The 25,460-nt window shown below is 39.8% G+C and overlaps 1 protein-coding gene across 1 annotated transcript; it reads right to left on the bottom strand.

Annotated features, from left to right (window-relative positions):
- Positions 1 to 58: 58 nt before the first annotated feature.
- xxylt1 (xyloside xylosyltransferase 1) lies at positions 59 to 23,511 on the bottom strand. Its single transcript, XM_070909500.1, has 4 exons — positions 22,975 to 23,511; positions 16,816 to 16,963; positions 9,624 to 9,756; positions 59 to 455 (listed from the first exon to the last, which is right to left on the bottom strand). The coding sequence occupies exons 1-4, from the start codon at positions 23,509 to 23,511 to the stop codon at positions 59 to 61; spliced, it is 1,215 nt and encodes a 404-aa protein (XP_070765601.1).
- Positions 23,512 to 25,460: the final 1,949 nt, after the last annotated feature.

Below are 25,460 nucleotides of genomic sequence, written 5' to 3'. Positions count from 1 at the left end.
AAAAATATTTCCCTTAAACTATATTGTGTATGGCATAGACTCCTTTTCAGTTCCAGCATCAGTCATCTGGTATTGGAGAGTTACAGTTCCCATGGTAGATATAGACACGTTCACCACAGCGATAATACAACTGAAACACGTCTCCGTATCCGTGGTCCCTCCACCAGGTGCACAGCTGCCGGTTCCAACCACAGGCCAGGGAATAAAACAGTTCAGGATGCTCCATGCCAATCATGGTAAAGAAATCCTGGTCCCCCAGGTGGCCCCTGAAGCGATACTGGTCTGCTAGTTTGGCCACATTGCTAGGCTCCAACAGTTGGTTGTAGAGAACGGAGGCCCTCATGGCACCGAGGTCCAATAACATCACGCCGCTGTTGAAGCCTGGGAGGCCGTCAGGAGGAGGCTCACCTACTCTGGTCCGAGGATTCTCCTTACGATACTGCCAGAAGGTGTGTCTGAGGAGGGAAAGGCAGTTGTTCACATGACAATGACAGTGGGAAAAGCAATATTTTGAATTTCAGTTTTGTGATTCATTTGGTTTGTAACTGTTTGGTGTCATCCTATTTTATATAACCCTGCTCTGTCGGAGGATTAACTACTCCACGAAAGAGGCGTGGTTTGATGTCAGATGTGAGACGGTAGCCAAGGTACAAAAACGTCTCTTTAATAAACTGCTTACTTATTGTGCTGTTACCAATTGAGCAAGCTGGCTTGCTAACTGGCAGGTTAGCTCACCAGCCACAGTAGCCAAGCTTCTAGCACCACTAATTCTGCAGGGACACATGAATGAATTTAGCTTTGACCCTTTATGGTGTCACTGTGCAAATGCTGATCTGATTGCCTGCAAAGTTATTCCAGGGCTCACTGACAACCACCAAACCCAAGCAGAAAGGTAGCACGTGGCTCAAATATTTCAAGTGGTTAAAAAACATATAGGAAGACTTTAACTTGTTCACCAGTAGTGAAATGCCTCACTCGTGTATCATTTATGTTTGGGCTGTACATTTAGAAAAGTGAGGGTCAACTCTGTTTCAGTCCACGTTTGCTGAACAAACAGCACTGTGGCCAAAAACAGGAAGAGAGCTGGTCCAGGAGTGTCAGAGCATGTTGAGTGCCAGAGGCCAGTGCCAACTCAGTACCCTGTCCTGCCAACACACCAACTCTGAAGCAGCTAAATGACACTCAGAACTTCATTCAGTGAGACCTTTTGTGGGATTTGTCAATATTATCTTAGTTTACTTTGGCAAGAAAGGTTTTAGTCTAGTGTAATAGATAGCACTTGCTTTATATTATGTAATGCACAGTGTAATAAAGGGTCACTATTTTTGGCACACTTGACTAAGATGCGTGCCAGCAACAGTCCTGCTGTATAAGTTAGATCCCTGACATAAAATAGTTCATTAGTATTTACTTCATTCGGCCAACACTTTTGCCAAATCTAAAATACTCGATTGCAAAGAGATGATGCGATGGCAAGAGGTTCAAAGCACACTGAGCTGCAGGGGAAGAGCTACACTTGTCAGGAGTAAAGTTGTGAGAATGTGAGAAGAGGGAAGTGAGATTTGGCTATGGGCCAGTTCAACTGACCTAAGCTGGGACTCTCCTTCTGCAGCTCTGAGTGTTTGTTTGCCTATTCAACTCCTGATGTATGAGTATGTATGAGTTATTTATCTTATCTCTCAAGAGGAACAGGCAAAACCCATATGGGACAAATTCCTCTCTACATCTGTCATTTTCTTACTACAGTACTTTCATGTTTCTTCTATCAAGTCCATGTAGACCACTGGTTTCGATGCTGTGTTCTATTTTAAACAAGTTTAAAAAGTTTGCTTCAAGAAAGTACAAAATGTCCTTTTCTATATACTGACTAACAGCCGGTGCAATGATGTTTCATTCCTACCGACGAATGGGAATGAACTCTTTCTTGCACGCATGTGTGCACGTACACACTCTCCACAGAATTGAGCCTGGGGAAACCTACTGCAGATTAAATATTAATGGAGAAATGTGTTGGCAAATACACATGGGACAATGCAGATGCAGTCAATTTTGTCAAAAAATACAAAGTCACGTTAATAAATTGGTGAAATTTACAATCAGCTGAGCTCTCCCTGCTCCCTTGGTGCAGATAATTGAGCTTCATATTGTAGAAGTTACCTCTGTGTGTGTGTGTGTGTGTGTGCAGCTTGATCAAATCTGGTGGGAGCAGCACATTCTCTAAATCACACTTTGATATCATTACTGACCTATATTCAGCAGCTGTAGCTTGTCCACACAGTTTTATACAGTCTGTTGGTTTGGTAGCTGGGGACTTGTGGCCCCCGTGGAGCATTTATCATTTTTAAGACGTACACTGGGTCTACGTGCCCTGAGACACATTCAGGGTGAGCACAGTTAGTAAGGGAACATTTACACAGACTTTTGCATTCCGCTGTTTTGACAGAAGAGTGTACTAAGTGGAACAAACTTTTATTTGACAATAAAAAAAAAAGAATCAGATTAACCAATATATATTTTTCAACATAACATAAACAATTTTGATAAGAATACCATACATTAGTTTTCTAAAGAAATGTGAACAAGGCATGTACTAAGTAGAACATATATATGAACTTGAACTGAATGTGCCGGACTAATTCTTGGCACTGACCAGTTGCCGGGCAACCAGCTGAGACTCCAGGAAGTTACTGCTCAGGCACATAACCCCCCCCATACAATGGCAAAGTGATGCTTTTACACTTCGGTTTTTGCACAAGTTAAACAAATTAGATATGACGTGTTAATTAGTGAGTATTAGAGGTGCTGCTAGGAGGATTTTCTTACTGGTTTATAGAGCCAGGCTAGCTGTTTCCAGTCTCTGAGCTGGGCTAAGCTAACAGGCTGCTGGCTGACAAATATTTGGTATCAATCTTCTCATCCAACTCAGCAATAAAGTGAATACATGTATTTCACAAAATGTCACACTATTTCTCTAATAAACGAAACTAAAAGACATTATGTAATAGTGACATTGTTTCTAAATGACCTAAAAACACATCTGTGGCATTTCCGTTCAGATAACCTTGCACTTTCTTTAAATTACACTTTTAATGATGCCAATAAAATACATGAGCAGGGTAAAATATGCATGACAATATTTCCAGTCAGGTCCTTGCATAAATAACATCAGGAACTATTTACAGAAGAACTGCAGGTTTGGTGCACAAAGGCATGTGTTTACAATTACTAGCTAAACTACACCCTCAAATACCTCTGTGTTGTTTTCATCCTCATTTCGAGGCACAAAAAACCTGGAAAGAGTTGGCCAACATTACATAATAACTTGTGTGCTTATATAAACACATGGGATAGCTTCAGTATATACTGCATATGCATCTCTTTTTGTTTTAATCAATTATTGCACATCAGGCATGTTTTTCTGATGTAGCTTCTCTTGCTTCAGTACTCAAAAAAACTGGTCACTTCGGCCTTTGAGAAGTTGTGAGATTTGAAGGACGAGAACAGAATGCAGCTCTGTTCTCCGTCACAATGACTTCAGTCTCTTTCTGTTCCTTTGTACCAGTACAATCAAACTAGACATATAACCTCGTAGCTTCGCTCAGTGCTCCTGCAAGTGCCTCTTCTCCTGCTCTGCCAGTTCACAGCTCTATCGTCTCCTGCCTCCAATTTTCACTGCCAACCTTTCAAGTGAAGTGTCTCTCTCACTCGTGACAGAAAGAAAAGCATTAGCAGGTTACAGGGACATTCTGTGCTGCTATCCCATCCAAATGTGTCCTCCACTTTTTTTTTTTCAGGACAAGAAACAGCCCGCTCTCTGAAAGCTGCGTAAAACACTCTCGCTGACCGAGGGGAGTCTGGTTCTGAGGTACACAAAATGAAATGTCTGGTCCTTTTCATCACAAAGGAGTTTGGCAACATGTAGAAGGTATATTAAAGAAAAGTCCAGCTTTGATGGGAAAGAGGAGCCTTCAAACAAGAACGCCTACAATTTAAAATCCAAGTTTACAAAATCAGACAGACAAGTATGTCACAGTGAGAGTGCTACACAGAAAAAACTGGGAATCAGTGGGATGTATCACACAATGGAGAATCAAAGCATGAAGAGAGTGACTTGCTTCTTGCTAATGTCTCTCAATGTGTGTGTTTGTGGCTTTGACTGTGACACTTGCAAGTGGGTCTTGTCTCTTGGGTTTTAAAACATTATAAATGCAGCTGCAGGGAAAAGACATGGGGCATTTTTTCCAATAATGAACTTTTCAGCGGCAGGATGTGCTCTGAATGCGGCTGGTGGGAGGATGCGTTCTCCTGCATAATGCTCTGTCCATTAGCACCAAAACAGAGTGGGAGCTGAGAGCCCACTCCACTCAACACAGGAAAACACACCAGGGGAGAGGATTCACGCAATGCATCGCTGATAACAAGTTTCAAAATTAAAATACAGTATTGCAAAGTCCACTGGCCACTGGCTAATGGCTAAAAAGCCAGCTCACTGGGCTAACACGCTGGTTGCAGATTTGTTTCTCAAATGTTCACTCTGGCTGGATTATCTTCTAAAGAAAACATTTAATATACTGACAGTGTAGCCACGCTGGTTGTTTTGGGGTGCAGTGCAGCAGACTCTCGTATTGCTCAGAATAAAAGACAACCCAGATTATAAATTATGGTTTCCTCAGACACTATTAGTCTAAGGACAACACAGGCCTCATCCATGAAGTCTTTTCTCTCGTAATGTGGAACGTGAACTACTTCCATTAAAGCATAACGTTAATCCCACATTTCTGTCGCTTGTCTCTCAGTCACATATCCCCTTCTGCCAGGCTCGTAGAAGCAGTCAAAATTATTTTCTTTGCCTGTTATAAAGTCTTTTATGATTGTCTTTTTGAGCTCCCCGTCATGAAATTCCAGTACACCTATATTATTTACCTGCTTGACAGATGATTCAGTTCCTGGCTGTCTTTGCAGTTAAGATGTTGGGAGATGTTTTTGACTCGTTTTCGCTTGTCAGGATTTTTTTTCTCCTTATGTAATTGTCTAGAAAAAAAAATCTAAGCAATTTAGTCAAGTATGTCAAAAGCCTATTCAGGCCAGCCACCACAGTTTGAGCAAAAAAGCCACCAAAAAAGAAGTGTTGTTCCTTGAACCATTACAGCTGAGCTGTAGACCACTACAGACTCAGTGGATAGCAATATCCTTGAGAATCTCAGTGACGTAAATCCCCAACTGCTGTCAAAACTTTTCAAATTTCCTTTAAAAAAAAGAGAGAGAGAAGAAAAATAAATTGCTGGACCTGGAATGTGCTTCAAAACTCTGCTGGTAGAACGAGTTGACCTTCGTGACACTGCAAACTCTGTACTCTCACATAAAGACATCCCTGCACACCTTCATATACACCCATACTGGTCCACAGCGACAGAGTTTTAAACCAGTAAGGCTGTGCATGCTAAGAGGCACGATCTACTGCTATGTTGCCGTGTGTTTTAAATGAGTGCATCCGGGCCCACAGGAACAACATTAGCAGGGGATTCCCAGGGTTAGTAACCCATTGAACCAGTACAGTGGCACGGCAGAGATACAGATCTGTTTGGGGATGCCGGTGCCAACTGCAGTCTGGCAGGAAAACTGCAACTCCACTTCTAAAACTACTTACGCAGAAACCTGGCATCACTAACATTTACAGTTATGCAGACTAAGCTTTACTGTCTCACATGCACACACAAATAATACCTTTCCACTGATGACATTCTTATTTCCCAACTTTGTACACCATGACAACCATGTCATCCAACAAATCAGGAGAAAAAGACACTATACAATATAGCGTATATATTACTAGGGATGTCCTGATCAAGTTTTTTGGCCCCAATCCCTGATCAGAATCCTTTAATATTGGGTATCTGCTGATTCAGAGTCTGATCCAATACTTATATTTACCTAAATATTGATGAAATATGTCCACTTGTGGTTGTACAGTGGTGCTACAGAGTGGTTGTTCCCACACAAACGATCTTTGGCCAACTACAGCGGCTGCAGAGAGAAAACAAACCTGACGGCAGACAAGTTTAATTTTGTCCTGTTATTAAGTTACTCGCAGAATTAGCATGAATTAGCCTCAGCGGATATGATCTGCTGCCGATGACATTTGTCATTTTAACTGGTGAAAGCGACACTCAGTCCCAGTTAAAACTGATATGTTTCCTACACTGCTACTCTTAACTTGGAGTTTAGCGAATCTGTGTATTTTGCAAATCCTGGTGTCAGAACTCGCCAGTGCGCACAAATACAAATACATTCACATACTCAGTGCTGCAACCGCAGATGTGGACAAAACACAGTAGAGTATAGTAAAGAAAGGATGAGATGTTGATCTGGTTTATTTTAAAATATGCCTGGATCGGCCCCAATACTGATCCCTAGGATTGGCTCGGGACATCTCTATACAGTATATTATACAACATTTGAGGAACAATTTTAATGTCATTATGCATTACTAATAACAGATTACGCCTTCAAAACAAAGATTCCCTTTTGGCCAAGAGACCCCTAGTCATAAGTAAGTCATATGAGAGAGAGTGATATAAATCATACATTTATAACACTCAACATCACATAAACGTGCAATGAAAGCTACAATGAAAACAAAATGCCTTTCATTACATTTCATAAATATGGTGGCAGTTGTTTAAAAAAGCATATGAGGAAAAGTTATACACACATTTACATGTATAAAAGACACTAAAAGCTGTGAGTTATTATCTTAACATGTCCTCTAACTAAAATCAAATGTCTGATTCAGTGTTTCATTCACAGTCTTTAAAACTTTGGAGGAAACCACCTAGCTGTATGTTTATCCCAGTAAGCAGCTGCTACATGAAACCTCCCACCTGACCTTGCCTCATGTAGTCTTACTATCCAACACACACACACACAGTGACGTCCTGTTTTGATGCTGTGCCTGGGTGGAAAACAGTGAAGTAGTCTAAACGAACAGGCATGTTTGTATTACTATCTTGGAGAGGGACGGAAAAATCAGCTGAGAAACAAAGAGCTTGAAAGACGGAGTCCATTGTTTACATTTACACACACACACACACACACACACAGTGTCATTGCCAGTAATAAGTATGACATTCTGATTTGGGTGAATAACAGCTGGTGTTTTTATTGAGTGGATTGTGTGCATCTTCATTATCTTACTCCAAAGCCTCTGATCAAAAGTCAATATGAGAAAGAAAAACTGGTTGATAGGAGAGATCAAGTTGGACAGATAGTATGGAAATTTGATCTGTACTCATTCACATAACTTTCCAGACTGATAGGAATAGACTTGAGTGTGCCAACAGAAGCACAAGCATAACTCAACTAAGGGAACTAAAAGTACTTTTTTTCCTAAATAAAAATTTGGCAAAGTAATGGCAAGGACTAAGAATCCAACTAAGCATTTGATGCTAACTTTGGATACTTGTGACTCTTCCACTCACATCCTTCCAGTGTGCACATTGCTGAGGTATGAGCTGTGTTTATTGAGGATGAGAACAATGGTCTGAGAAGGCGGCCTTTTCTTCCTTCTGAACTGGTGTGCAGGGCTGAGGAGGAGAGGAGGGAGGAGTTCAGTCTCAAGATCTGCAGTGCCACCACAGGGGGGCCATGACCTGATGTCAAGTTCCCTATGAACCCGACATGTAGGGCCAATTAGAGAAGGTTTTGTGGATCCTATCAGTGTGTTTGTTAGTTCTGGGGATGAGCACCTTGTTTGTTTACTCGAGACAGGCTGACAAAGAGACGGGAGATGCATCTGAATCACAGGATGAGAACAAAACATTTCCTGGCAAGGAGGTATCTCTCTGCTTAGATTCTGCCAAATCCTTAATTATTTATCTGGCATGAAGGACTAAAAATAGGTAATTTATGAAAACATGACATCATACTATCAGTGTAGCAAAATCATGCAACTGGGACTTTATGGCTGCGATCATGGATCACTATCTTGCAGCACTGGCTCCAGGTGAAAGGATGGTTCTGAGCAGCTTGTGGTTTGGCAACACTTCAGCTATGCAGTCAATGTTCAAAGGGCGCCCATTCAGTTACATTTTCTGACGCACATTCAGGAGGTTCTGACCGGAAATGATGCAAAAGAACATTCAGATGATTCAGGTGTGACAGAGCTGAAGCACGTACTATACAGATTTAGGAATGTGCTGTTACCACTTAAATGGCATTTCCACTTTATAAATTGGTGTGTGTTACCAAATATATCAGTTATTTTACATCAAAAAATATAAAAATGTAAAACTGGGGTAAAGACATGAATATGAATCAACCTCCCAACTTTGCATTTGAGGAGGATCTGATAATTTACATCCCTGTTCTTATCCCAGTTTTGATTTTAGAATTGACCATTATTGAAACACATTCAAAATGTTTCTGGTTTTCAGGTATTTCATTGTTAGTGGTAACAAATGTTGATATTTTACAACTTTGCATTTCATTCCTCATGAAAATCCTGGACTGACAACCATTAGGCCTACATGGAGCATCAGAAAGGCCACTAGTTGTTTCTGTTGAATGTTTCATTACAACTTTTTAATGTTTGCTTGTAGTTGGGAAATGACAGACTGGTAACACTGCTGAGGTTCTTGTGAATCAGAGTCTGTATGAGAGACTTCTGATGTTCTTTCTCACTTAGAAGCTGAGAGAGAAAATAACTGTGAATGTGCAAGTGAGGCCCATAAAAACTAAACTCCATCTGGGGTCAAGAAGAGTGAGTGAGATTAGTATGGTGGCTTTTAACCCATTAGTGAGAAAGTGATGAGACAAAGGCTATTGCTAATGCAGCTGCTCTCACCAATGCCATGCATAAATATAGCATCTCAGCATTGAAAAATAACCTTGACACCAGGAGATATTTTAAACATTTTAAAAATGTTGAAGCTAAACTGTTTGATGATCTTTCCAACTTTTTAAAGCTCGATTAGGCATGGATCAGCTCATTGGGAAGACACACTGAGGGACCAAAACAAGATGACAATGCTGTATCAGTTTACGTCTCAGTCTGGCTGCTGTAGGGACGACCATCTTGTAAGTAAAAATCTGCAAATTTATCACAACTACATAGACGTTAGACACATTTCAGTCTGTACTCATAAAGTAATGAGGCTTGATACTCTAGTCACTATGCCCTTGTCACACCTACATGTGCACATGTGCAGTAGAAAATGTAATTCACATTTTTCAAAAATCCCCCCTATTAATGTTTAAGATGTATGGACTCCTGTGATAATTGTCCATTTCATTTCTCTCCATCTAAGATCAGGGATCAGTTTATTCACTCCACAGTCCTAAACTTAATTGTGTCCACTGACTTTTGGTTGGACCCATTTTATCAGGTTGAAAGGCAAAGCTAAAAAGTCAGGACTTTTCTCTTGACAGGAGCTGGTCCTTGATCCAATCTTAGCCAGAAAACATCTGGACAGTGAGTGGACACTTTAAAGCTGAGGCACCAAAATGAAAGCAGAGAGCAGCTCTGCATCAACTGGCACTTACATATTGCACACTCAGACTTTTAGTGTTTTTGTATGGCCCTAACAAATTCACTAACAGCTGATGTGTTGTGCCACACCGCCTACCTGTAGACTGGCTGCATCTCTCTGGTGATGCCTAGTACTGCTCCTGGAGGAAACTGGTCAAATTCTTGGAAGAGGTCCCTGATGTTGGTCATGTATTTCAGATCCAGGTCAAGCTGCACTATGCGCGTCAGACCTGAAAGAAGAACACAACACTTTAATAAGGCAGCATCAACCTTTAGAAACACCTCTAAGATTATTCCAAACATGTGTAAACTACTAAAAGAATGGTTACTGAAAGAACAAGCGACCTCTGTCCACCTCATGTGAATTGATGATGAATAATCACTTATTTATAACCAAGTTTAATAAATGATAAAAATGAGTTCTGTTTTTAAAATTATCGCAGGAAATTCTGAGTCAACTGTGCACGTAGGTTGAGTTTCTCTGACCACTCGCACATCATCCACTGCCTGCCCAATCACTTCTAAGAGTCCTTCCAGGGATACACAATTAAATAAGAGCAGACTCTGACAAGAGTCTTGCAAACCTGGTTGCGCTGCATGAAAATGTCTATAAATTGTGAAAGATGAGCAGAACTATAAAAAAGTGCACATTTAGCAGTTGTGAACGTACACACAGTAAATGATTAACACTGTATCTTGCTTGTGGATGAAATAATAACGGCAGTATCCAGGATATTCAGGCCCTCATCTGTTCATTGTTTCAGCTTCCTATGTTTTGCCGGTTGGCATGGTGATGAAAGGATGGGAAATACTCAGGAATGGTGTGCCAGGGGCCCAACATGATTATTGGAATGATGAAAACACTTGTCAGCATAAGATGTACTGTCAAAGAGGACGGCCTCTCGTTCGAGGGCAGTAAACATTTATTGACAAAGCAAAAGGGTTGGTTTGACAGAAACTGCGGAATTAGTACAACTGGTGCGGAAGGACTTAAAAGATGAGGGTACTTAAAAATAATGAGCCGAATGGGTTTGTGTATGCAGCACGGACCTTCAGAGCTCAAACATGAATTCAGATCAGTTTCACTTCTTCAAAGCCTTGTTGAGATCCAGCAAAGCAGCAAGTGTAAAACTACTATTATATAGAGGAAAATGTGATTTGTGTTTCATCATCCATCCAGTATGTAAATGAGAGATATTTATTAGAAGGAAAATAAAGAGGCTACACTTGAAAAATAAACTTGATCACCTACTAGTTCAGTTTATGTGTAAACAAGGCAGAGTAAATTGAATTTCATCTTCATGGAAGCATATGAACTGTATGTTTGCTCCTCTAATCTGGATGCTAATGTCCCATCTTTATTTTGTGCCGTTTATCTATAACAGTTGTTCATGTACATCAATGTTACATCAACACTACTGCAATTGTATTTTGCTAACCTAATTTGGGGAATAAAACTCACAACTTTGGCCACAACAAAGCCATCTGAAATGCAAAACAAAGGGTATACATGTCACTATGAGTTTGTGCTGCAAAGATATTTGAGTGACGGGCTCTGTTGAAACAAATGACGGAAAAAGAAGACTCAGCAACACGGCACTGACCTGTTTTCTGTGCTCTCCAAACAAGGAAGCTGCCATCACAATGCCTTCATGTACTGTGGCAACACAGAGGGTGTCGGCGCTGTTTGTTTGTACTAACGGGGCTTAACTAGTGGGAGTATAACAGGAAGAGGGCCTTAAGGTGTTACATCATTGTGATGGGTGGGTTTGATGTGGGTTTGATGTTAGATCAATGACTCAACACAAAGTCCTGTGAAGGTGAAAGTAGGGCTTTGTGTTATGGGCTGTTTTATCACAACAGATTAAGATCATTTCACTAAAAATGTGATTTAAATGTACAAGACTCTGTTGCCACTTGCTCTGCTTTCTCACGACAGCTTTGGGATTTAGTTTTGGGTAAAATACTTTCCGTTTGGTGTTACATATCATAAATGTAGTGTTTTCATCACTGCCTTAAAGCCATCACTCTCAACGGTATGAATGGGCAGCATGTCTTCCATAGATGCCCAATAATGTTGTGTATAAACGTTCTTCTACTGATGATTTTCTTATCATAAGAACAGTAACTAGTCAATGACTGAGGCAACCGTGTCTGAATTGTGGTTGTTATTTTTACAACTAAACCTGCCTGTGTCTGAGTTTAAGTACATCTCAAATTCTCCAACATGTTTCGCTTTGTCATGATAAAAGAAGTTTGTTGTGACACCACCTCTGGTAACAATTGTCTGCCAGCGTAGATCACAAGAAGGACATCAGACTTGTTGACATCTTGGTTCCAAACTATGGACAAAGCACCTTTTACCAAATAGTTTTCATCCAAATGTCTTTATTTTTTTCATAGATTGTTTAAACTGACTTTCAACTGAATTTGTGATGGCGGACCTCTGATGAATTCTAGGACTTGCAAAGATGAAGAATGTGGACGATATGAAATATAGGAAACTAAATGCACTTAGACAAACAGGCAGAATCTACTATATAAGAATCCACATTAATCACTGTTTTCTTTCAATAATCCCTAAAATATTGCTTGTTAAGTTGTTTAGAGAGGAATGAGCCTCCCTGTGATCAAACATGACATTTTTTGTTTTTGTACAAGAACTGCTATTGAACGAAATGGATAAGTAGAAATAAAGGAGGTTAAAATCAACCGTGCGTGGGTGTTGTAAGTTTATTGCAGGAATAATGTCGTTAGGGTGGCTAAGAGCTCGCCTGAGGCTCTGGTCAGTTTGACTAAACCTCAACTCAGCCACAGCAACAAAACAACAGAGACACTGTTGTCTAACATCACATTTTTTTTCAGGAAGAAAGTGGGTCAAACTCATTAAGTCCTAATGTCTGTCTTGATGTGAGCACTTACAGCCTATTTGTAAGGGTCATTGTTTTCTGCTTTTACTAACATTCACTGGAAAACACCCTGGATTTTTTGAAGGAGGAAGATCACTTAATTCATTTTCACCCTCATTACATTCTCGTGCATCCAAACATGGACGTGTTTCCTGCTGAAGAAAAAACTGTCCACTGCTGTCTGCAGTAAGCACGGCCCTGTCGTCACAAGCACTAGTTACAAAATGCTTCTAGAAATATAAAGTGAGGAGAAAACAAAAACTCAAAGAAGCTTTATCAAAAGAGTTTATCATTAAATAAAAAAAATAAAATAAATACCCTTTTCATTTTCCACATTTTTTCCAAAATATAAATATTTTTTTAAAATAATAAGACAAGGCAGCAAACCAAGTTTAGACTTAAATAACTGAACATGACCCTTTTCCAGTATGATGCCACTGCTTTAACACATTAGCCAAAATTATGAAAATATCCTGGCTAGTCCTGTTGACCATGAAAAGAAAAACCGTGCCCTTTTTAATATTTGCCATGGACACTTTACTGTTTCATTAACCACAAAACAGTAAACAGATCTGCTGCAGTTAAGTTGGCGACCGTATAACTGGCTAGCTAGGCTACGCCAAGACACCAGTCAATAAAAACTGTTCCAGGCAGCATGACTACCCTGATAATATGATTACAACTTGACACATTTACAGTTTTTGGAGACTTTGGATCAAAGTTTGCAGGAGACCCTTCGTAGACCTGATCAGCTATTTAACTGGGAAGCCCCAGCTGCTGCGGACTTCACCATAATGTGCCTGTTATGCCCACTGGTCCACTAGAGAGAGGAAGTGAGGACATTTAAATTCAGCTCTAGTCTGATCCACTCCACCATCCCACTCATGTTCAATCCTGGCCTGCTATTTTACATCAATAAATCCATGAGGAAGAGTAATTAGCTCTGTGTTATGAGCTCTGGAGAAACAGGGTAAAAGGTTATAGCAGGGATGCCTACTAAAGTTAGACTTTATTTTCAAAAATAGAAATACGCCGTCCGTTAGAACTGCTAAAAATGATTAAAAGGTTTTATCACAACAGAAAGGACGTGTTGGTGCTTCATCATGAATTTCACCAGTTGTTGTGAAGCCGATTGCTTTCAACACAAGAGGCAAATAAATATAGAACCTAAAAACTATTGCGATAAATAAGCATCTATCTGCTGTGTAATTTTAAGCCTGTGTGACAACCAATAGTTTAGCTACTACTTCGCTTCCAGGTACCATCTTCATCGCTTTAGCAAAGTAATTCACACATTATTGGTACCATTTCTACCTTAGGAGGAAAATAGAGGTCGAGGTTGTAGGAGAGACTCAAGTCCCAGCATGTTGAGACCTCTAGAGGGGATACAAAACATGGAACAAAAACAGCGTTTCTTAGGAACCTAATTATTAATTACAACAGGTTTCCATTGTGTAGTTTTATTCCTCATCCTCCAAGCACTGATGGTGTGAAAATAGAGTCCTCTTTTTAAATAAATTGTCTACAGACTGCTTTCATCATGTCTGAAGCTTTAAACACTGTCACACATACAGCATATCACATATATATTTAAATGTCTTCCCTCAGGCTACACTGAACAAACACTATAAGACAGACTAACTGGATAAATATTGTAATATCTTGTGATGGGGCCGGATATTGGCACTGATCTCTCAATTCACTTTGATTCACAGAGTCCAGAATCCATCCAATTCTTGATTCAGTCCTTGAAGCAGCACAGAGAGGGCAGAAACTGAAAGTCTGCTCACTAATTCATCTGCACTGTTTGTGTTGATCAGCCTGATATCTGCAGACAGCTGGCTAGCTGGCATCAGCTACCCAGCAGGGACATCCACATACTGTTCACTTGACTTCTGGGGCTTTACATCTCGTAGCCACAGATATTATCTCCTCAACAAAGATCAGCGTGCAGTCTTTTTTCAGTCTATCCCTCTCGCAGCTAATATAGCCAGCTATCATCTACATTACTTTTTAACTTAGAATAACCTTTTGGTGCATGCTATAATAACTCGATCTCCACAAATTAGACATTTTACACAACATGCAGCCCTAACATAATCTCTTACAACAAGTAACCACTGCCTACACACAGCATGAATCAATAATGGATCATTAAAATAAAAATGAGCAATTAAAGCAATTCATTTGAAAATCTATATCTGGATTTTTATCCAGCCCTATCTTGTGATATGTTATTAATACACCGGCACTTATATCTCTATACATTACAGAGATACTCAGGTATTTCCTTCATTTTCTGCAGATATTTGAAGTCTCAAATGATCTGTTTTCAGTCAGTTCAGCTTTTTGCTAGCTTATGGCTGTGTGACATTAATGTGTGGTGTTTGTGTTCATGTTTTTGTGTTTGGATTAAAAGGTTTCTCTGCACTTTGGTACACACTTTGTCTCAACTGTCTATGAAAGTAAAGGTTGAATTCCTGTAGACTGTAAGCACAGAGTTTATTAGAGACACAACATGTCATGGACTTTAGTCAGGCATCACATGGTATATGTCAAAATCAGTTTTTTTACTGATTGACAATTTTGACAAAAAAAGTATTGTGTAAGACACCACAACATGATCCTCACCTCTATTTAGGTTATTATATAAAAATATTTCAAATAGACAGCTGTTTTAATGACAGAAATGTCTTGACTCCATAAGCCTAATAAAAATAAAATGCAGACCCCACAAACATTTAACTTCCCATTTATATTGAAAAACACTTTCCTATTCAGGCTGTGTAGCTGGCTTAACACTGAACCAGAAGCGCTGACAATTTTCTTCTACTTCTTCCTTCTCTTTTGACAACCAAATTAAACTCGCTGAAATCACATCTCCCACTTCATAAGTTAGAGGATGTTAAATTTCCAGCCCTCCCACTTGCTGCTGCTATTTATATTTGTGCTTCACTGTGTCATTAATGATAAACGATGTTCTGTGTCTGCGGTGAGGCTCGCTGAATGAAGAGAGTTTTAGAAAGATAGGTAAATCAAAGAAAGTAAAATAACACTGGTGTAGATTTGTGCACCATCTCCCCTCACTCTCTCTCTGTTAATACAACCACATTATGCCCTTTATAGATAAAAGCTTTCTTTAAATAGAAATGTGTGACTACTTGGACACACAGAGCACACGGGTGGCACATGGTTGATCAATAAGCATTTCAACAACGTGACACACCATCAAACATACACCTCCTGTCCATATAAGGGACTGCTTGTCATACAAAACACCCATTGCCATGTTGGCAATATGGTCAAAATCTAGTCAAAACAACTTTGTGCTCCACCATAAACTACTTTGAAGAACTGACATCTGAGTGACAACGCACTCAAACGCCCTCTTCACCATTTTCCTCTTCTGCTCCCTAACTGATATCCTACTTTCCTGAGTAATGTTAATAATATACTTTGATGTGCAATACAAAACCTTAAAGAAAACATGAATATGACCACTGGGGTTGTCAAGCCTTCAAATGTGGACATGCAGCATCTTTCTTTGGTGGAAAGCTGATAAATGAAGAAATTCAACTTCCAGCTCACACAAGGGAATCTGATTCCCAGTACTGCCATGTTTATAAAAATAGTTTAATGTATGTAACTGCTGAAAAACAGAAACTCTTCAGAGTGAAAAACACATCACTTCACCCTCTGTTCATGATATGTCAACCCCTATTAAAATGTTTTAATTATTATGCCGAAATCACAACCTTCAAAGAAAAAAACATGATATCTAAAGTGTGTACCCGTTGTGCATCGTGAGGTACAGTTTAAAAACCAAGATGCCCCGCTGTCTGCAAGATGGAGACTTTCAGTTTCATATGTGTGCCACTGGTGACTACTGACTCAAACCCCAAACGTCCAATGGTTTGGATTTGTGGATCATTTGTGGATTGACACCCCATGCTGCACATCCACTGAAGTGAACCACAACAGTGCACAAAAGAGGGTATCGCTGCCATCGGTCAGCAACAACACAGGGGGCACTAATGTGGGCAGCAGCAACATGACTCCTTCCTCGCTCCCCAGGGCCTCTGCAGCATGCCACGTGTCTCTTAGATACCTGCCCAAACTGACTTTTCCAGCTGTGCACCAGCAGAGCCAGGGTAGAGAAGTGAGCATCTGAGTGAATTTAAAACATGGTCTGCCAGAGAGCCAAAGCAGAATACTAAATTTAAAGCCATATAAAGTACAAACAGTATTTATGTTAAAAGAAATATGCTTTTCTTAGATGTAATGCGTAGGCCCTTTTTCACACACTCACAGATCAGCTCTAAAACTGAAGCTTAATCTGTAGTTATTTCACTGAAATGTGACAAAATGTGCTTTTCTTACTTTGAGGCATGATGTGATGCATGGCAACAGACAGGAAGAAGATGGCGTCGCTGTAGTAAGCCCCGGAGCCGGCGCTGAAGTGTTTCTGCATGGCCTCCACGATCGGGAACAGCTTCTGTGTGAGAGCCACCACATCGTGGAACAACACCTGCATGACAGATCAACACAGCGGAGTCACGTTAGTACAACATCCTGACTGCAGTAGAGCTGGGAAATGTATGGAACTAGAAAAGACATCATTTTATGAGTATTGGTACATTTTGTCTGAGACTTTTTTTGTAATATGGCTTCAATTTGTGTTTTCCTCATCTTAAATGGATTCAGTCCAGTTTGGATTTTATCAGACTGTTCTGAGAGACAGTGAATGCCTCACATTAACCTCAACAAAGACAACTTTCTAAAATACCCACTCCCAAAACATGACTACATTATACTGAATTACATCTACATTATATTAAGGTATTTGATCAAATGTATCACAGTATTTGAATCTGTCAGTATCAACCAGCCCTTCACTGCAGACTCAGAGGTGTATGAGACATCTTTCTAAACAAAATCATCTGGACTTTCAGAATATGTGGCCAACATATAAAATAGTGTCTCAGACACTCAAACTGAGCAAATCACTATAATGTCACAGTATGAAATTAAATTACAATTTGTCAATTTGAATGGTCTACTCGTGTGGCATTTCCAACTTCCTGACTGAACATTTTCTGATAGCTCTAAGTTCACAAATTGTGAAATATGCTAATATTTGGAGCCCATGGGAATACTTTTTTAATTAAATATGTGGCTAGAAATTAGTTTAAACCCATCTACTCTTTTGTGTGAGAAATGACCTGTCTAACACATAGGAAAGGAAGGTTCTGTTGAAAAGTGAGCAGATTTGACCATAAACATGGGAAGTGACTCTGACACTCGCTTACAGTCCAGTACAGACGAGTTGCCTCGTGCAACCTCTCAAATAAACCTTTTACTGTTCACAATTAACGAGAGAACCATGGTGTCTTAAAAGAAAAATAAAGAATAGATATAAGGGTAAACAACAAATCATTTTTGTAACACACAGCCTTGTGTCATGGGTTTGACTGCAAATTATGCATCATATGATGGTCACACGCAGTCTCACTGATCTACAACCCGTCTTAAACGCTCTCTTCTTGTGTCCAAGTTTCCTGCCTCCTCTGAGCTTTAAATCCCACGACAGCTGTAAGGCTACAGTTTCTGCTCTGACCATGTACAGTAGATATCTATCCAGATTACTAAAAGAGGATTTTATTTTTTTTTAATATAGTAAGCACTGATTATCATTAAAGCTATAAATATGTTGGTTTGGGACAAACAGTATTTCCTGAGGAGAATCTGGCCTTTTCTGGTTAAGCCGGGCATCAGTAAGTGTGCATGTTAGAGGCTTCAGATAAAAGCTGGACAATATGCCTGCCGTATTATATAAATCAGGCCTTGATGGGCAAACATTTAATGATACCTGGCAGATTAAGGTAAGCCCTTGGTCATTTGTGGAAATCAGTGCTGTCCTGGACTGCTGTTGGTAATGCTATGTAATGGCACATAAATCACTGCGGTGGATAGAATAAGTAATATTGCTAAGTCCTGATAAATAATCACTGGGACTGCAAAGGACACATTTATATTTCATGCATTTATTAGATTTCCATAACTCATCCAAAATAACTTACTGTGGTTAAACAAGCTGTATCGCATTCTAATATCAATATCACTGTTTCATATGAAAGTACAACAGGTGGCGTCTCATTTCCACTTTTTGCTGCTCTGGTTTCCACATTTCTCCATGCAGAATCAAACTTTCAGCCAAAAGCTTATGCTCTGTGTTTTCATCACGACAAACTGTCAGTCACAAGCAATAAAAGTCAAGAGACAAACCACAGGAAGACAAGTAAGCCAAATTTAGGGGAAGATTGTGCACAAGTATGTCTTTCGCTGCAATGAATCTGACTTTGGTAAAACAGGATCAACAATAACTATGGATAGAAAAAATTAGTTAGTCATGGAGGAAATTCAGCTAAACCATACTTTTACTACTTTGCCCTGCTGGCCACAATGAATAATGTAACAAGGTCTTAAAAAAACTTTGTGTGGTCCTGGAAACACATGTCTGTCTCTCTGTGGACAGATTTTGTCAACACAATAGCATCACAACCATGCAAGATGCAGTCACGAAACTTGGGGTGTAGTTGAGATCAAAATGATGGCCGGCTGCTATTTTTTATGTGAGCAGCTATGATTGCATTCGCTCTTGTAGCTTGCACAAGAAGACCAACCGTCATATATTTTTGTCTGTACCACTTAAAGAATTACTTGAATGTTTCTTTAATGGATTTTTAAAAAAGCATTGAATGTAGCCATTGTTTCTGCAGCATTTTCTTTGATAAAAGGGACCAGAACCAGAGGTGTTCACAGACAAACCAGCCTTGGAAACTGAGATGCTTGAACACACAATTGAAGCTCTGCTGTTTTAAAGTAGCAGCAAAGTTTAAGAGCCTAAGTACTCGTTGCTATTTTATACTTAGGACCTGTGGTTTGCGAGGGACCAGTTAAGGACCCACCCTTCTCCAGGAGACGAACACAGATGAATTCTCAATCCATGAGAAGCAGCTGTTGATTGTTTAAACACGCAAAGGGATTCAACATTTTGCAAAAGGCTGCAATTAAGTTAGAATATTTTGCTCACAGACAGTTGCTTTTAAGGTTCTCTCTGTTTTTATTTTATTTTATAAAAGGTCACAGATTTTTGGACAAATTGACAAGCGCCAAGTAGCCGAACAGCATTATTTATCCAGTGGTAAAATAAATACTGTCCTGTTCTGTTATCTATACTTCTGATACTTTTGGCATTCAGTGTATTTGGCCAAGTAATATTATTAGTTCACAAACAAAACTAGCTGTAGCACAAAGTTGACTTCAGAGGCTGGACATGTTTGGCAGTCGTAGGCAAGTTGTACTGTTGTTTGAGGGGACGCTAGTACTGAGCTAAATGTCCTTTTTTGACTTTTTTGGCCAGACTTGCTTACCATAATTTCCACTGAACGGGGGGTGGGGGGTGTACACAGAATGAGAAATACCAGGAAAATCTGTATATGTGCATACCTTAAAAACAATAGTATCCTGTATCTCCCTGTCAACAACATTTATTGCCTTTGTGTGGGCAAGTTTTTAAATAAAAGTTTGCAAACTACAGTGAGAACTACCTGTCCACCAGTTAGCAGGACATTCATTTCAGGGGAACTCAGAGGGGAAGATATTAACACTTTGCTTCTTAAAAAGTTTGGTTATGGATCCACAAACTCTCTGCAGACTCTTAAGCAAGCTCTTAAGGCCCCTAAAGACCTTCACAACAACACGATTCCATCTATTTTTTACAAATTGACAGTTGTCCTTGTATTTACTGCAGCTAATTTATTTGTAATGATATAGCACTTCCCTGCTGTCAGTTACATAATATTCTAAAATATACAAAGGTTATGAAAGAGAAACATTTCATGAAGTGACGGTTTGAGTGCAGAAAGACTCCAGTATGTTGTGTGTGAATGCTGGTCAGCAGTAATGAGCACAGCCTCTGGGCAGTGTGACTCTGCAGGCTGTTTGTTGCGAATGTCAAGTGGGTCATTGAATTTACCACAGTTGGGGAAGTGATGGAGGCTAAAATTCTTGCATAACCGCTGTCCCTAACCCTCATGCTCCTTTAAGATAAATAATTAACGGGAATGACACTCGAGATGAGCAGACAAGGATGTCAGCGTGCTCATATACACTGCCTCTGTCGGCCCCTGGGGGAGTCCCCATCCCATCTGTAACTTTGGCAGGACTTCTCTCCGTGTGCACATCAGGAGAGACAGAGGCTGTACTTGTGTCAGTGGTGGCAGAGCATTATTTCACGATTCATTATCTCAAACCACAATGTTTAAAAGCACTGGTCTGGAATGACACCATGAGAATGATAAAACCACTGGGCGTACAGCCTGCTGGTACAATCCAGGCACTGTTTGAAATTATGGAGCATGTAACTTTGATTTTAAAAAGCTGTGTATGAGAATTATAAAAACTTGTTTCCCTGGACCACTACGTACTAACGAGTGTGTGACTGATACATATATCAGTATACACATATATATATATATATATATATATATGCATTAGCGCATATGTCAGCCAATAAGTAAAAGATGCTGCAGTACAGACAGCTAAAGATATGTCTTTTTAATTAGGATATTTTGGGGCATGTAGGCATGTTATTTGAAAGTGGACAGTATACAGATGACAGGAACAGTGGGACAGACAGGTGGGGAACGACATGAAACAAAAGTCACCGGCTGAACCGGGCTTGTTGCGGTTCATGGTCAGCCCCCCCCAACCAAAGATATGTTTGAGGTAATTTAGAAACAGTTGCCTGGCCGGACTGCTACTGAATATTTGAGGCAGATACTGATCAATATTTTGATAGTTTTAAATATCTGATAGCTTAACCATCACATCTCAAAAGTAAACGTGTCTAGTATTTTACATTACACCCTCCCAGCTGTGCTCCTACAAGACTTTGAGTATAGAAACTGAAATGAACAGGAAGCAATCTGACCAACAGGCTCAAAAACTGCCAAGATGCCAAGCTGAGCAAACCTCTAACCAATCCAAAAGCAGGCATGGGATCAGTCTAAGCTAATACAGAGCTGTAACATCCACACCAGATGTTGTGGATGATGAGACATTCCTGAGAGAAAATGCAGAGCTGATGAGGAGGATTTGGAAAGAGATAAATCATTTTTAAGTTTATGATCTTATGTTCTGTGAAGAATACAAAAGAGGAGCAACGGGTCAGGGCATTACATGCAACAGAAAGAGCAACAGAGACGGGACATGATCCTCTGTTTGGCAGAGAGTGCACAGTAACGGAGGGATCTCCCCATTGGTGAGGGATTTGTTTGGCAGGCCAAGACTGCCCCCCTGTGTTTCAAGTTTAAACAGCACCTATAGCTGATGTCTTTCTCGCAGAGGACACCTGGGTTAAGGGGTCAGTATGCTTCAAACAAAGTGCTTGTGGGATTGTTGAACAGCATCTGAAATCCTGTCACCCTCACGCCACCTGGCCAGGTGTGTGGAGGTGCAAAAAAAGGGCAGGACTTTTGGACTCATTTTTTTTTTTCATTTTTCATTCTTTACACATCTAACTGTACAAAATTGTGCGCCAATATCCTTATTTGTATACTTCTATCTGGCCTCTTCCCCGTCTGTGACGTCTTTTCATCTTGCCTTCCAGAACACTTTTGCCTTCGGACGTAGTCAGATGACATGTCCTACAAACTAGTGTTTCAAGAATTAGACTTTAGGGCCTCAACCGTGGGTTTTCCTGATAGTGATTTCAAACACTGAAAAATTCAGATTTGTTTGCTATGCATTAAATAAAAAGATAATCACATTGTTTTTAAATCTGTCATTATTTCTATCTAACCCATTCAGAGCTGTCTCCATCTCAAATACACCATAGTCACATAAAAACTTGAGGATTCTCTAATTGCTGGAGTCCTGAAACTTTTGGGACCTAAAAATTGGGTCACATGCCAAAATTAGTAAAACCAGAAATAATTCCCAGTGTTACATTTGGGCAACGTCCACCCAATGTTGTCAAAATACAGTCTGTCAAAATGGTGTGCTTAGGTGCAAAAATTACTCTCCTAGTCAGAAGTTAACTTGTGAATGCCCTTTTACATCTAACTTTAAGTGTTGAATGTGGAACGAGCAAAACTAAATAAATTAGCATTCTGTGAGAAACACTGACTCTGCCACTGGTCCATCAGACAGAGTTGTGCAGTTAAAATACAAAACAGACACAACAATAAAGCAAATAGTCTAATAGACTTGTCTCTTGGCCGCTGTTTCACTACAAAGATCTTAAGACTAATTTCCTTTTGTCTGCTTACACTTAGCTCAATAAATACATAGTTTATAATATAAAGAACTAACTAGCATAATATCAACAGCATAATTCAACTGATTTCATTACACATCAAAGGTAACTTGACAAGAAATAGAAAGTTAAACATTGTGAGGATTTCTTCTTCTCATTTTCAAATCAATAGATAGCCGAGCTATGGTGCAATGCAAACACATTTTTAGACTGCCTACCTCATACTTAAACGTTGCATCAAGGAGAAATTCCTGCAGCATCTTCTCTCCCAGTTCTTTGCTGGCCTGGTCGCTCACAAAATGAAGGACCAACACCTCTTCTTCCAGGAAGTGTCCGTGCTTAACCATAGACAACATGGCCACCCTGAACTTGTCCTGCAGGCTCCGGCTCTTGTCCACCTTGGTGAACATCATGAGTGCATGGTAGTGTTGGTCACCAGCGTCACCTTTCCCTTTCCTGGACCTCAGCGCCTCGCTCTCTCCGCCTACATCTTGCTCCTCCACTCCTTGCTCCTCGTACCCAGCTGGGTGTGAGAGCCCGGTGTCCACAGTTAGGTCTGCATCATTTCTGTTGGTGTTGTGGCTGGCCTGGGTGTGCTTGATCCTCTTTGTGGTGCTGGAGAAGTTCTGCCTCTCTGAGCCAAAGTAGTAAAAAGCAACAACAGCAAGCGCAGCAGCCAGGAGAAGCACAAACTGATAGGACCTGAAAGTGCTGATCCTACCCATGATTCTGGCTACCAGTCTTAGGATGCCCATATCTCCCTGTTGGTGTCATGAGAATGGAGATGCACATTCACCATTTTGTGTCCTGCCAGTTCATAGTTATTTTTCACAAGTTGCCAACATTTTCCTGTAAGAGAAAGAATACTCATTGTAGTCCTTCCTACACATTAAGTGAAGACCTGCAAAATAATTACAGGAATTTATTCAATCAATGAATTTTAGAAAAAACAGATTTAGTGTTTAAAACATTTCTTGTACTTTTCAGCTTTTCAGTGTACTATACACACACACACACACACACACACACACACACACACCTAAATTCAGTTGTGGGTAATCGCCACCATCATCGATCACTATTCATCTCTCATCCTACTATCACACTATTCCAGCACCTGCTTTTTGAAAGTGACCTCTCCTCAACTAAGCAAATTAAAGATTTAAATTGGGTGTTTTTACACATGTGCTCCTATAATGTTTGTTGCTTTTTTCTCTTCTATTACCATATTAGCTAGGCAGGAAGCGTTTTCATGCATTTCGCGCCAATATTGCACCGTGAACACGCTCACAAAGCTCTAAAATCCCATTGTTACCGTGCACAAACATGATAATTTAGCTGCCTATACAGAGAAAGGGCAAAAGTGCATCCACTTGCCTGTCTAATGTCCTCGATCTCTGCAGCTCCATCTTGACAGCTTGTTCAGGGATTAAACGCCCTGAATCCTCACGTTTATAAAGCAATACATTAGCTAACGTTACATCGACAGTTAACTTTCATGGAAGCCATATAATCGAAATACCAAACACTTTCAGCAACTTCTTGACATGCCGACTGACGACAAGGATGCTAAGTTAGCAAGCAACGACTTTGCGCCTAGATGCAAGTGGTCGTTGAATTGTTTAACCCGACCACAAAGCCAAGCACTGTATGACGGTTTAAAATAACCGATACATATTTGCATACATTTGTTGTTCTCAAACTATCACGTTGTTTGTATGGTTTTGTGATTTTGAGAAGAAAAACGGCAAAAAAGACTGTTTGGAGAAGCCACTAGCTAGCAGCCTAGCAACAAAATACTGTGACACAAGTTTAACCACACCCACTTTCAGTTCAGCCGTATTCTGAGCCATGCTGCCTTCATGAACAGTTGGACAAAATGAATCGTAATTTTGCCGTGTGAACGTCTCAGAAATTAATGAGACCGGGCTGTAAAGGAATTTAATTTTCATTTGTTAATTTCTTTATTTTCTTTTACTATGATCCGTTCTTTCTCGTGATCGTTAATTCAAGCTTCTACAGTTTAAATCACATTTTTAACTCTTGTCTGATAGATTCTACTCAGTATTTAGAATGACCAAAAGATAATTTTGTATGCCAAACATTGTCTGAAAATCGGTCAGTTTGTTTCTGCAGCAGCAATGCTACTATAGAATGCATACATTATAGTTAAAAACAGAAAACACAATTACATAAACAATTAATCATATACTGTACATGATGCACATTTTCCTGATGCACCAGTTCTTGGAGCTTTATGTAAACATCATGGGTGGAAGTAAACTAAGTACATTTACTCAAATATTGTACTTTATTTGACAGCAATAGTTACCAGTTATTTTCCAGATTCAAATTTTACTAGAGCTAGAGTGATATATCAGTCGATGCTAGCTTATTGAAGATATATCAGTATTGGTGTATATGTCTATATATGTCCGATACATAACAAGAAATTGCAGTACAGAAATGCCAAACTAGATCTGAGGTCATTTAGAAACAGTGTCACCATTACATAAGTTGTCCACCAGATTGATTGATTTATTGACTGATTTTACATTGAGAAAACATCCATCATAGTGTGTATCTTGGTCACGATAGACAATCTAGGGGATTTGTATCAAGATAGTCGTGTTATCTCTTAGAAGAAAATATGCACTATCTGCTGACATATGATTATTGAATGTTTTAAACTCAGTAAACAGTA

The sequence above is a fragment of the Enoplosus armatus genome, chromosome 7 (genome assembly GCF_043641665.1).
Source record: "Enoplosus armatus isolate fEnoArm2 chromosome 7, fEnoArm2.hap1, whole genome shotgun sequence".
Lineage (NCBI taxonomy): Eukaryota > Metazoa > Chordata > Actinopteri > Centrarchiformes > Enoplosidae > Enoplosus > Enoplosus armatus.
The sequence above is the reverse complement of the archived record's forward strand: the minus strand, read 5'-3'. Positions and strand labels throughout refer to the sequence as shown.

Excerpts from the sequence above, each read along its gene's own strand:
- xxylt1 (XM_070909500.1), bottom strand. The coding sequence starts at position 23,511 with ATGGGCATCCTAAGACTGGTAGCCAGAATCATGGGTAGGATCAGCACT. Across the intron at positions 16,964-22,974 it reads ATGCAACGTTTAAGTATGAG|GTGTTGTTCCACGATGTGGT; the intron begins GTAGGCAGTCTA and ends TCTGTCATGCAG. Across the intron at positions 456-9,623 it reads GAGATGCAGCCAGTCTACAG|ACACACCTTCTGGCAGTATC; the intron begins GTAGGCGGTGTG and ends TTCCCTCCTCAG.